At 65.1% G+C, this 11,231-nt stretch overlaps 2 protein-coding genes across 2 annotated transcripts; both read left to right on the forward strand.

Moving 5' to 3' along the window:
* The first annotated feature begins 478 nt into the window (after window positions 1-478).
* TMED4 (transmembrane p24 trafficking protein 4) lies at window positions 479-3,371 on the forward strand. The gene is made up of 5 exons (XM_064400456.1): window positions 479-788; window positions 1,099-1,199; window positions 1,570-1,695; window positions 1,955-2,101; window positions 2,947-3,371. The coding sequence occupies exons 1-5, from the start codon at window positions 494-496 to the stop codon at window positions 3,094-3,096; spliced, it is 819 nt and encodes a 272-aa protein (XP_064256526.1). The 5' UTR covers window positions 479-493; the 3' UTR covers window positions 3,097-3,371.
* A 222-nt stretch (window positions 3,372-3,593) lies between these two features.
* Window positions 3,594-10,517, forward strand: DDX56 (DEAD-box helicase 56). The gene is made up of 14 exons (XM_064400455.1): window positions 3,594-3,699; window positions 3,878-4,039; window positions 4,338-4,498; window positions 5,070-5,240; window positions 5,959-6,049; window positions 6,563-6,807; window positions 7,327-7,440; window positions 7,650-7,820; window positions 8,064-8,158; window positions 8,244-8,317; window positions 8,820-8,909; window positions 9,389-9,494; window positions 9,897-9,985; window positions 10,339-10,517. The coding sequence occupies exons 1-14, from the start codon at window positions 3,637-3,639 to the stop codon at window positions 10,414-10,416; spliced, it is 1,710 nt and encodes a 569-aa protein (XP_064256525.1). The 5' UTR covers window positions 3,594-3,636; the 3' UTR covers window positions 10,417-10,517.
* The last annotated feature ends 714 nt before the right edge of the window (window positions 10,518-11,231 follow it).

Genomic DNA, 11,231 nt, shown 5'->3' on the forward strand with positions numbered 1-11,231 from the left:
GACCCCCGGTCTGCTGAGACCCCGACTCCGCTGCGACCCCCGGCTCCTGCGGGACCCCCGGCTCCGGTGGCAACCCCGGCTCTGGTGGCACCCCCGGCTGCTGTGACACCCCCGGCTCCGGTGGGACCCCGGCTCCGGGCGCAGCGGGCGGCGGCGAGGGAAGAAGGAAGGAAGCGAGAAAGTTGCCGGTGGTGTTGCCACACTCCTGAGGAGAAGGGCGCGCCCCGCCCCCGCCATTGCTCAGCACCCCCGCGGGGTGACAGCCGAGGGGACACATGGCGGGGGGAAGGGGGGGTGACAGCGCGACACGCCGCGGGGACACCGCGACAGCCACGGCGGCCGCGGCGGGGCTCGAACCCGCGGTTCCTGCGGCGAGAGAGCAGCGCCCTCCCCGCTGCGCCACAGCGGCGGCGGGCGCGCATGCGCGCTGCGGGAGCGGAGGGAAGCGCGCCGGGGCGGCGTGGGGAGCGCTGAGTGGCCGTGGGTGTTGCGCATGCGCAGAGCGAGGCGCGAAGCCGCGGGGGACGGGCAGGGCGCTGAGGGCGGCACTGCGCGTGCGCCGGGAGCGCGGCGCTTGCGCGCTGAGCCGGGTGAGGCGCTGGCGCATGCGCAGAGCGCCCCCGGCGGGAGGGCAGGAGGGACCATGGCGGCGCCGTGGGAAGCGCTGAGGGCGGCGGTGGCCGCCGTGCTGCTGCTGGGCTGGGGCGCGCACGGGCTCTACTTCCACATCGGGGAGACCGAGAAGCGCTGCTTCATCGAGGAGATCCCCGACGAGACCATGGTCATCGGTGCGGGCGGCGGCGGGGAATGGCGGGGGCCGTGAGGGGGGAACGGGAGAGACCACCGGGAATGGCGGGGGGGGGGAACGGGAGAGACCACCGGGAATGGCGGGGGGGGGAACGGGAGAGACCACCGGGAATGGGAGGGGACGGGAGAGACCACCGGGAATGGCGGGGGGGGGAAAGGGAGAGACCACCGGCAGAGCACCGGAGGGGGTGCCGGGATTGGCGGGCAGCTCCACCGAGGGGCTCGGGGGGGGGGTCAGAGCCCACCGGGCACCGGGGTCGGCTCCGAGCCCGTGTGCCCGCTCGGTGCCAGGCAATTACCGGACGCAGCTGTGGGACAAACAGTCCGAGTCCTTCCTGCCCTCCACGCCCGGGCTGGGCATGCACGTGGAGGTCAAGGACCCCGACGGAAAGGTGAGGGGGGGGTCCTGGGCATCACCTGGGCACGGGGAGGGGTCCATGGGAGGGTTTGGGCACCCCCACGAGGCACGAGGAAGGGTTCCTGGGCATCTCCTGGGCACAGGGAAGGATTCCTGGGCATCCCTTGGGCACGGGGAAGGGTTTCTGGGCATCCCTTGGGCATGGGAAGCAGTTCTTGGGCATGGGGAGCAGTTCTTGGGCATCCCTTGGGCATGGGGTCAGGTTCCTGGGAGGTTTGGGCACCCCCCGGGCAGGGGGAAAAATTCCTGGGCACCCCCTGGGCACGCCAGTAGCCATGCCCCTGGCCCTGACAGTGTCCCCGTGGGGTGCCCCTGGCCCTGACAGTGTCCCCACGTTGGCACAGGTGGTGATGTCGCGGCAGTACGGCTCCGAGGGGCGCTTCACCTTCACGTCGCACACGCCGGGCGAGCACCAGATCTGCCTGCACTCCAACTCCACCCGCATGGCGCTGTTCGCCGGCGGCAAGCTGGTAATGCCCTGGGAGGTGCCAGCGCTGGTGCCAGCCCTGGTGACAGCTGTGTGCCCTCCCTGTGGCTGTGCATGGCTGGTGCCATGGTTGGTTGGTGCCATGGTTGACGCCATTTTGTAGCCATGGTTGACACCATGGTTGGTGCCATGGTTGATGCCATGTTTGTAGCCATGTTTGGCACCATGTTTGACGCCACGCCCGTGGCCGCGGCTGGCGCCCCGGCGCCCGCCCCGGTGCCAGCCCGCGCCCTGTCCCGCAGCGGGTGCACCTGGACATCCAGGTGGGCGAGCACACCAACAACTACCCCGAGATCGCCGCCAAGGACAAGCTGACGGAGCTGCAGCTCCGCGCGCGCCAGCTGCTCGACCAGGTGGAGCAGATCCAGAAGGAGCAGAACTACCAGCGGGTCAGCGGCGCCGCGGGGTTTGGGGGGGATTTGGGGGGTTTGGGGTCAGGCCATGGGGGTTTGGGGCGGATCTGCAGGTTTGAGGTGGCGCGTGTGGCGTTGGTGTGAATCCGCGGGGTTTTGGGGTCAGTCTGTGGGGTTGAGGTGAATCCGCGGGGTTTTGGGGTCAGTCTGTGGGGTTCTGGGATGAATTCAGGGGGTGTTGGGGTGAATCCGTGGGGGTTTGGGGTGAATTGTTGGGGGTTTGGGGTGAATCCGTGGGGGTTTGGGGTGAATTTTTGGGGATTTGGGGTGAATTTTTGGGATTTTGGGGTGAATTTTTGGGGTTTCAGTGGGAATTTTTGGAGTGTTCCAGTACCGCGAGGAGCGGTTCTGCACGACCAGCGAGAGCACCAAGCAACCAGTCTGTGGGGTTTTTGGGGTGGGTTTTTGGGATTTTGGGGTGAATCTTTGGGGTTTCAGTGGGAATTTTTGGGGTGTTCCAGTACCGCGAGGAGCGGTTCCGCACGACCAGCGAGAGCACCAAGCAACCAGTCTGTGGGGTTTTTGGGGTGGGTTTATGGGGTTTTGGGGTGGATTTGCGGGATTTCAGTGTGGATTTGTTGGGTTTCGGTGTGGATTTTTGGGATTTTGGGGTGGATTTTTGGGGTTTCAGTGGGAATTTTTGGGGTGTTCCAGTACCGCGAGGAGCGGTTCCACGTGACCAGCGAGAGCACCAAGCACCCAGTCTGTGGGGTTTGGGGGTGGATTTGTGGGGTTTTGGGGTGAATCCATGGGGTTTCAGTGTGGATTTATGGGGTTTCAGCGTGGATTTTGGGGTGAATGTTTGGGGTTTGGTGTTCCAGTACCGCGAGGAGCGGTTCCGCATGACCAGCGAGAGCACCAACCAGCGCGTGCTCTGGTGGTCCATCGCCCAGACCGTCATCCTCATCCTCACCGGCCTCTGGCAGATGCGGCACCTCAAGAGCTTCTTCGAGGCCAAGAAGTTGGTGTAGCCCCCCAAAAGCCCCTCGGGGGGCTCCCCAAAACCCACCCTCAGCCCCGTCATGGGGGATCCCCCCCACCCTGGGGTGCTGGGGAGGGACCCCAGGGGTTCCCCAAACCCATCCCACCCACCCTGGGGTGCTGGGGAGGGCCCCCCACTCCCTGCCGGGACCCCAAACCCATCCCGGGGTGCTCCCTGCGGATTTTGGGGTGCCCTGCCTGCTATGGGGGGAGCAGAGAAGCACCACTCCACAAGTTGGGGGGAAATAAAGGTTTTTTGGTTCCACCAAGAGGTGTCGGTGTGTTTTTGGGGCGGGGAGGCGGTCCTGGCGCTCCAGGCGTTCAGCTGCCTGCCCAAAGTGCGGTTTCCCCCCAAAAATCGACCCCGGGGGGATTTTGGGGTGTCAGGGGTGCTGTTAGTCCTCCACCGCCAGGGGGCGCTGTAAGCTTCCAGCCGCCCTGAAGGCGCTCTGGACGCTCCACCGGAAGTGTCTGTGGGCGGCGCAGCTCGACCGGAAGTGTGCTCTGTGTGTGTGGGCGGTGGGGCCAAGATGGCGGCAGAGATGGAGGAGAAGGGGTTCGAGCACATGGGGCTGGACGGGCGGCTGCTGAGGGTGAGGGGCAGCGGCAGCGGGGCAGCGTTCGGCTGGGCAGGGCGGGGGGTTGCGGGCAGCGATCGCCGGGGTCCCGGGAGGGGTGGGGGGCTGAGGGGACACCGGGGCCCGTCCCCCTGGCACGGCGCTGCCCGCGGGCGGCACCGGGGCCGGGCGGTCACCGTGGCGCTGCCCGCAGGCGGTGGCGGAGCTGGGCTGGGCAGCGCCCACGGCCATCCAGGCCCGCGCCATCCCGCTGGCCCTGGAGGGCCGCGACCTGCTGGCCCGGGCCAGGACGGGCTCGGGGAAAACCGGAGCGTACGGGCTGCCGCTGCTGCACAAACTGCTGCGCCTCAAGGAGGTGAGGGGGAACTGGGGGCACTGGGGATACTGGGGGGAACTGGGGGATTTGGGGTGGGAGGAATTGGGTGGCACTGGGAGCACTGGGTGGCACTGGGGACAGGAGTGGGGTGGGGCTGTGGGGGTGGCACTGGCGGGACTGGCCCCTGGGGACATTGGGGGACACTGAAGGACAGGGGGTGGTGGCACTGGGGGTGAGCGTGGTGTCCCCTCTGTGTGTCCCCAGCAGTGCCCCGGGCTGGGCTGGGCAGGGCAGGGCCGGGCTGGGCAGGGCCAGGCTGATGTCCCCGTGTCCCCAGGCGTCCCCGGCCGTGCCGCAGGCCGTGCGGGCGCTGGTGCTGGTGCCCTCGGCGGAGCTGGCGCGGCAGGTGGGGCACACCCTGCGCCGCCTGGCCGCCTTCTGCGCCCGCCAGCTGCGCGTGGCCGAGCTCTGCGGCCACTCGGACCTCGCCGAGCAGCGGTCAGTGCCCGGCCCCCGGCCCTTCCGGTGTCCCCTCACTGTCCCCAAGCCCCCCTGACCCCGTGTGTCCCCTGATGGAGCAGCTGGACACGGTGGTGGCACGCGTGGCTGGGCACAGCCTGGCACTGACCCCTCCCTGCGTGTCCTCTCAATGTCCTGGGTGTCCCCTGGGTCTCCCTGACCCCTCCCTGGGTATCCCCTCGATGTCCTGGGTGTCTCTGGGTGTCCCTGACCCCTCCCTGGGTGTCCCCTCAATGTCCTGGGTGTCCCCTGGGTGTCCCTGACCCCTCCCTGGGTGTCCCCTCGATGTCCTGGGTGTCTCTGGGTGTCCCCTGGGTGTCCCCTGGGTGTCCCTCACCCTTCCCTGGGTGTCCCTGACCCCTCCCTGGGTGTCCCTCCATGTCCCCTGGGTGTCCCTCACCCTTCCCTGGGTGTCCCTCACCTCTCCCTGGGTGTCCCTCCATGTCCCCTGGGTGTCCCCTCAATGTCCTGGGTGTTGCTGGGTGTCCCTGGCCCCTCCCTGGCTGTCCCCTGGCTGTCCCCTGGCTGTCCCTGACCCCGGTGTCCCCAGGCCGGTGCTGATGGAGCAGCCAGACGTGGTGGTGGGCACCCCGGGCCGTGTCCTGGCGCACGTGGCCGGGCACAGCCTGGCGCTGCGGCCGTGCCTGGAGCTGCTGGTGCTGGACGAGGCCGACCTGCTGCTGTCCTTCGGCTTCGGGGACGACATCCGCGCCCTGCTCTGGTGGGGACAGCGGGGACACTGAGGGGACAGCGGGGGACACTGAGGGGACAGCGGGGGGACACCCAGGGAACACCCAGGGACATCCAGGGGACACTCGGGACATGGAGGGGACAGCAGGGGACACAGGGAGGGCACAGAGAAGAACACAGGAGGACAGGGAGGGGACACTGAGAGGACAGTCAGGGGGACAGTGGGAAGGACATGGATGGGACAATTGGAGGGAACGTGGGGACAGTGAGGGGGTAATGGAGGGGGACACTGAGGACAGTGAGAGGGCAGTGGGAGGGGACACGGGACAGTGAGGACATGGGGACAGTGATGGGACAGTGAGGGTTTTGGGGTCTTTAAAGTTTTGGGGCTCCCTGAGAGGTTTTGGGGGCACTGAGGGTTTTGGGGTTCTCAGAGGTTTTGGGGTTCCCCGAGAGGTTTTTGGGGCACTGAGGGTTTTGGGGTTCCCTGAGAGGTTTTGGGGGCACTCACCATTTTGGGGTTCTCAGAGGTTTTGGGGCTCCCTGAGAGGTTTTGGGGCTTTGAGATTTCACTGAGAATTTGGGGGGCTCTGAGGGTTTTGGGGTCTTTGAGGTTTTTGGGAGCACTGAAGGGTTATGGGGGTTTCTCAGCAGTTTTGGGGTGTTCTGGGCAGTCTTGGGGCACTCAGGGGGACTCTGGGGTGCCCGGGGGGGTTTTGGGGTGCCCCTGACCCCCCGTGCCCCCCCAGCCACATGCCCAAGATCTACCAGGCCCTGCTGGTGTCGGCCACCCTGAACCCCGAGCTGGAGGCGCTGCAGGAGCTGGTGCTGCACAACCCCGTGAGCATTGGGGCATTTGGGGGGTCTGGGGTGAGGTTTGGGGATCTGCAGTGGGCACAGAGATGGAAAACACCGGGATTTGGGAGCACCACCCCCCATTTCCCATCCCTGACCCCAAATTCCCTGGGAATTCCAGTTCCCCAATCCCTGTTTTTGGGATCCTGACCCCAAATCCCAATCCAGGTGCAGGTTGTGCCCCTGGGGCAGTTCCCCACTCCCCAGTTTTGGGATTTTCACCCCAAACCCCATTCCAGGTGCAGGTTCTGTCCCCAGACCCTCATCTCCAGCAGTTCCCCAGTCCCCAGTTTTGGATTTTTAAACCCAAATCCCATTCCAGGTGAAGGTTGTGCCCCCGGGGCAGTTCCCCAGTGCCCATTTTTGGGATTTTAACCCCAAATCCCAAACCCCAGGTGCAGGTGGGGCCCCCCGAGCCCCGTCTCCCGGGCCATTCCCAGCTGCAGCAGTTCCCCAGTCCCCAATTTCGGGTTTTTCACCCCAAATCCCAAACCCCAGGTGCAGGTGGTGCCCCCCGAGCCCCGGCTGCCCGGCCGTTCCCAGCTGCAGCAGTTCCAGCTGCGCTGTGGCTCCGAGGAGGACAAGTTCCTGCTGCTGGCGGCGCTGCTGAAGCTGCGGCTGCTGCGGGGCCGGGCGCTGCTCTTCGTGGGCAGCCTGCCCCGGGCCTTCCGCCTCAAGCTCTTCCTGGAGCAGTTCGGGATCGCCGCCTGCGCGCTCAACCCGCAGCTGCCCGCGCGCTCCCGGTGAGCCTGGGGGCTTTGTGGGGTGGGGTCTGTGGGAATTCCTGCTTTTGTCCTCAACCCGCAGCTGCCCGCGCGCTCCCGGTGAGGCTGGGGGGATTTATGGGGTTGGGTTTGTGGGGTGGGATTTAGGGAGTGGGATTTGTGGGGTGGGGTCTGTGGGAATTCCCGTTTGTGCCCTCATCCTGCAGCCGTCTGTGAGATTCTGGTGAGTCCGGGAGGTTTGTGGGGTTGGGTTTATGGGAATTCCCATTTGAGTCCTAAATTCCTGGGTCTTCACCTGGTCCTATTGATTTCAGAGTGGAAGTGGAGCAGGAATTGTGGGATGGGATTTATGGGGTGGGGTTTGTGGGAATTCCCTTTTGTGCCCTGAACCCGCAGCTGCCTGTGAGATCCTGGTGAGTGCTGGGGGGGTTTGTGGGGTGGGGTTTGTGGGGTGGGGTTTGTGGGGTGGGGTTTCCTGTTGGTGCTGTCAATCCCTGTCCCTGTCCCAGGTGACACTGGGGTGTCCCTGTGCCACAGGTGCCACGTCATCGCCCAGTTTAACCGGGGTCTCTACGATTACATCGTGGCCACCGACGAGGAGGGGCCGGCGGAGCCCCCCCGGCACCGCCCGCGCAGGGGGGGCACGGCCAGGTCAGCCTGGGGACATGGGGACATGGGGTGGCACTGGGGACATGGGGACAGCCAGGGCACGGCCAGGTCAGCTGGGGACACTGGGGACATGGGGTGGCACTGGGGACAGCGCAGTGGCACTGACTGTGCCCGTGTCCCCAGGAAGGGTGAGAGGAGGTGACAGCCCCCACAATGTCCCCATGTCCCTGACTGTGCCCGTGTCCCTCCAGGAAGTGTGACAAGAAGGGTGACAAGAAGGGTGACAGGAAGGGACAGCCCCCGCAGTGTCCCCAGGACCCCGAGTTCGGCGTCTCCCGCGGCATCGATTTCCAGAACGTCGCCGCCGTCATCAACTTCGATGTCCCCAACTCCGTGGAGACCTACATCCACCGCGTGGGCAGGTGTGTCACCGGGGCCACCACGGGGCCACCACGGGGTCACCGGGGCCACCACGGGGTCACCAGGGGTCTGAGGTGTTCCCAGGGATGTCCACGTGTCCCAGCGTGTCCCCCGTCCCCAGGGTGTCAGGGGGTGTCCCCACGGTGTCCCTGTCCCCACGGTGTCCCTGTCCCCAGGGGTATCAGGGTGTCCCCAGGGTGTCAGGGGGTGTCCCCACGGTGTCCCCACGGTGTCCCTGTCCCCAGGACGGCACGTGGGGACAGCCCTGGCACGGCGCTGACGCTGGCACTGCCCGACGAGCTGGAGGGGCTGCGGCGCATCGAGGACACGCTGGCAGCAGGTGGCACTTGGGGACACGGTGGGGGGGGGTGTCAGGGGGGCTTGGGGACGCTGAGGTGACAGCGAGTGGCCCCGTGTCCCCACAGAGAACGGGCAGTCCATGCTGCAGCCCTACGAGTTCCGCATGGAGGAGATCGAGACGCTGCGGTACCGCTGCAGGGTGAGGGACACCGGGGGGACAGGGGGACACCGAGGGGTCAGGGGGACACTGAGGAGACAGGGGGACACCGAGGGGACAGGGGGACACCGAGAGGACAGGGGGACACCGAGGGGACAGGGGGACACCGAGGGGACAGCAGGGACACCGAGGGGACAGGGGGGACACTGAGGGGACAGGGGGGACACCGAGGGGACACCGAGGGGACACCAGGGGGCTGCTGCCACCCCGTGTCCCCTCCTGAGGATGCACTGGTGGGGGGTCCCCAGGGATGTCCCAGTGTCCCCAGGATGCCATGGGGGTGTCCTGCTGTCCCCAATGTCCCCATTGCTGTCCCCAGGACGCCATGCGTGCTGTCACCAAGCAGGCCTGTCCCTGCTGTCCCCAATGTCCCCATTGCTGTCCCCATGTCCCCAATGCTGTCCCCATGTCCCTGTGCTGTCCCCAATGTCCCCATTGCTGTCCCCAATGTTGTCCCCATGTCCCCATGTCCCCGTGTCCCCAGGACGCCATGCGTGCTGTCACCAAGCAGGCCGTGCGCGAGGCGCGGCTGCGGGAGCTGCGCCAGGAGCTGCTCAACTGCGAGAAGCTCAAGGTGAGACCCCAAAACCGGGGGGAAAACCCCAAAATCGGGATAAAAACCCCAAAATTGGGATAAAAACCTCTTCAATGGGGATAAAACCCCTGAAAATGGGGAAAAATGTCTTTACAAAATGGGATAAAACCTCCCAAAACTGAGATAGAAACCCCAAAATGGGGGTGGAAAAACCCCCAGAATTGGGATAAAAACCCCAAAATGGGATAAAAAAACCCAAATCGGGATAAAATCCTTTAAAAATGGGATAAAAAAACCCCAAAATAGAGCTAAAAACCCCCAAATAGGATAAAAACCCCAAAGTGGGGCAAAAACCCCAAATCCTGGAATTTCCTCCCCAACCCCTCCATTTTAATCCCATTTTTGCCATTTTAATGTCACCCAGTTCAGTCTAGGGGAGGAATTTCCCTGGCCCAGTGGCTGATTGATTGGTTAATTAGTGATTGGTGATTAATGAAGGGTTAATGAATGGGTTCCAGGTGTATTTTGAGGACAATCCCCGGGACCTGCAGGCGCTGAGGCACGACCGGCCCCTGCACCCGGCCAGCGTGCAGCCACACCTGGGCCACGTGCCCGACTACCTGGGTACCAGAACGGGGGGAAACTGGGGGAAAATGGGGGGAAAATTGAATTTTTGGGGAAAAAACTGAAATTCTGGGGGAAAAAATGGGGGAAAAATGGAAATTTTGGGGAAAAAATGGGGTAAAAACTGGGGAAATGGGAGTGGGGTCAGCCACACCTGGGCCATGGGCACGAGTACCTGGGTACCAGAAATGGGGGAAGTTGGGGAAAAATGGGGGAAAAAATTGAAATTTTGGGGAAATAAAAGGGAAAAATGGGGGAAATGGGGGTCTGGGGGTGGTTTTGGGGTGGGCAGTGGGGTGAATTTGGGTTTTGGGGTGGGCAGTGGGGTGAATTTGGGGTTTTGGGGTGGGCAGTGGGGTGAATTTGGGTTTTGGGGTGCGCTGATCCCTTTTGCCCCCCCAGTGCCCCCCAGTCTCCGCGGCATCGCCGACCCCAACCCCAAAAAGAGGAAATGTCCCCGAGGGGCCGGGGCCCGGCGGGGGGGCAGCAAGGTGAGGGACCCCAAATCCCCCCCAAAATCCCCCCAAGTTCCCCCGAAATCCCCCCTGAACCTCAGAATCCCCCAAATTCCACCCCCAAAATTCCTGCTGAACCGTGAATCCCCAAAATCCCACCCCAAAATCCCCTAAATCCCACCCCAAAATCCCCTAAATCCTGCCCCCAAATCCCCCCTGAACCCCAAAATCCCCAAATTCCATCCCCAAAATCCCTGTTGAACCCCCAAATCTCCCCCTAAATCCCCCCAAATCTCCCCCAAAATCCCCCAAATCCTCCTCTGAACCCCAAAATCCCCCCAAATCCCCCCAAACCCCCCTGACCCCTCCGTGCCCCCCCTGTTTCGCAGCCCCGCTCCGGGAATCCCCTGCAGAGCTTCAGGTTCACCCGGCGAGGGAACAAACGGGGGGCAGCGGGCACCCCCTGAGCCTGGCACGGCTGGGGGCACCCCCCGAGCCCCTGGGGACCCACCTGTGCCATCCCGTGCCCCGCCGGGGGCTGGTGACAATAAAGGTGCCCAGGAGCCTCCCCGGTGTCCCTCGGTGGCTGCGTGGCGGGGCCGGGCTGGGCGCGGTGCCAGGCTGGGCTGGGGACAGGCGGGTGACGCTGGTGTGGGCAAAGGTGCCAGGGCGGCGCCAGGGCAGTGTCCCCCGTTATCTGTGCCCCGTTATCTGTCCCCCCCCCTTATCTGTCACCCCCTTTTTCTCCCCAAGGCCACCAGGGCCATAAAGAGCGGCACAAGGACACCCGCGGGTGGCACAGGTGGCATCGGGGGTGGCATCCCTGGGGACACTGCGGGGGTGGCACCGATGGCATCGGGGGGTGGCATCCCTGGGGACCCGGCGCGGGCTCGGGGGTGGCACCGGGACCCGGGGAGGGCGGGGGTGGCACTGCCCCACCCTGGTGGCATCGGGGACGGGCGTGGCACCGAGCGGGGTCCAGGGCCCTGAACCCGGCGGGGACAGAGGGCACTGGGATGGCACTGGGATGGCACCGAGCAGGGTCCAGGGCCCTGGAGCCACCCGGGACAGAGGGCACTGGGATGGCATGGCACTGTCACACCGGGATGGCACCAAGATGACCCAGGTCACCACCAGGATGGCACACAAGGGGTGGCAGTGGCACCGCTGGGATGTCACTGGGACAGAGGGCACAGGGGTGGCCCTGGCACACGAGGATGGCACCCGGCTGGCTCTGTCACCACCGGGATGGCACCAAGGTGGCCCTGGCACAGCCCTGCCC

The sequence above is a fragment of the Passer domesticus genome, chromosome 28, assembly GCF_036417665.1.
Source record: "Passer domesticus isolate bPasDom1 chromosome 28, bPasDom1.hap1, whole genome shotgun sequence".
NCBI classification, from domain to species: Eukaryota; Metazoa; Chordata; class Aves; order Passeriformes; family Passeridae; genus Passer; species Passer domesticus.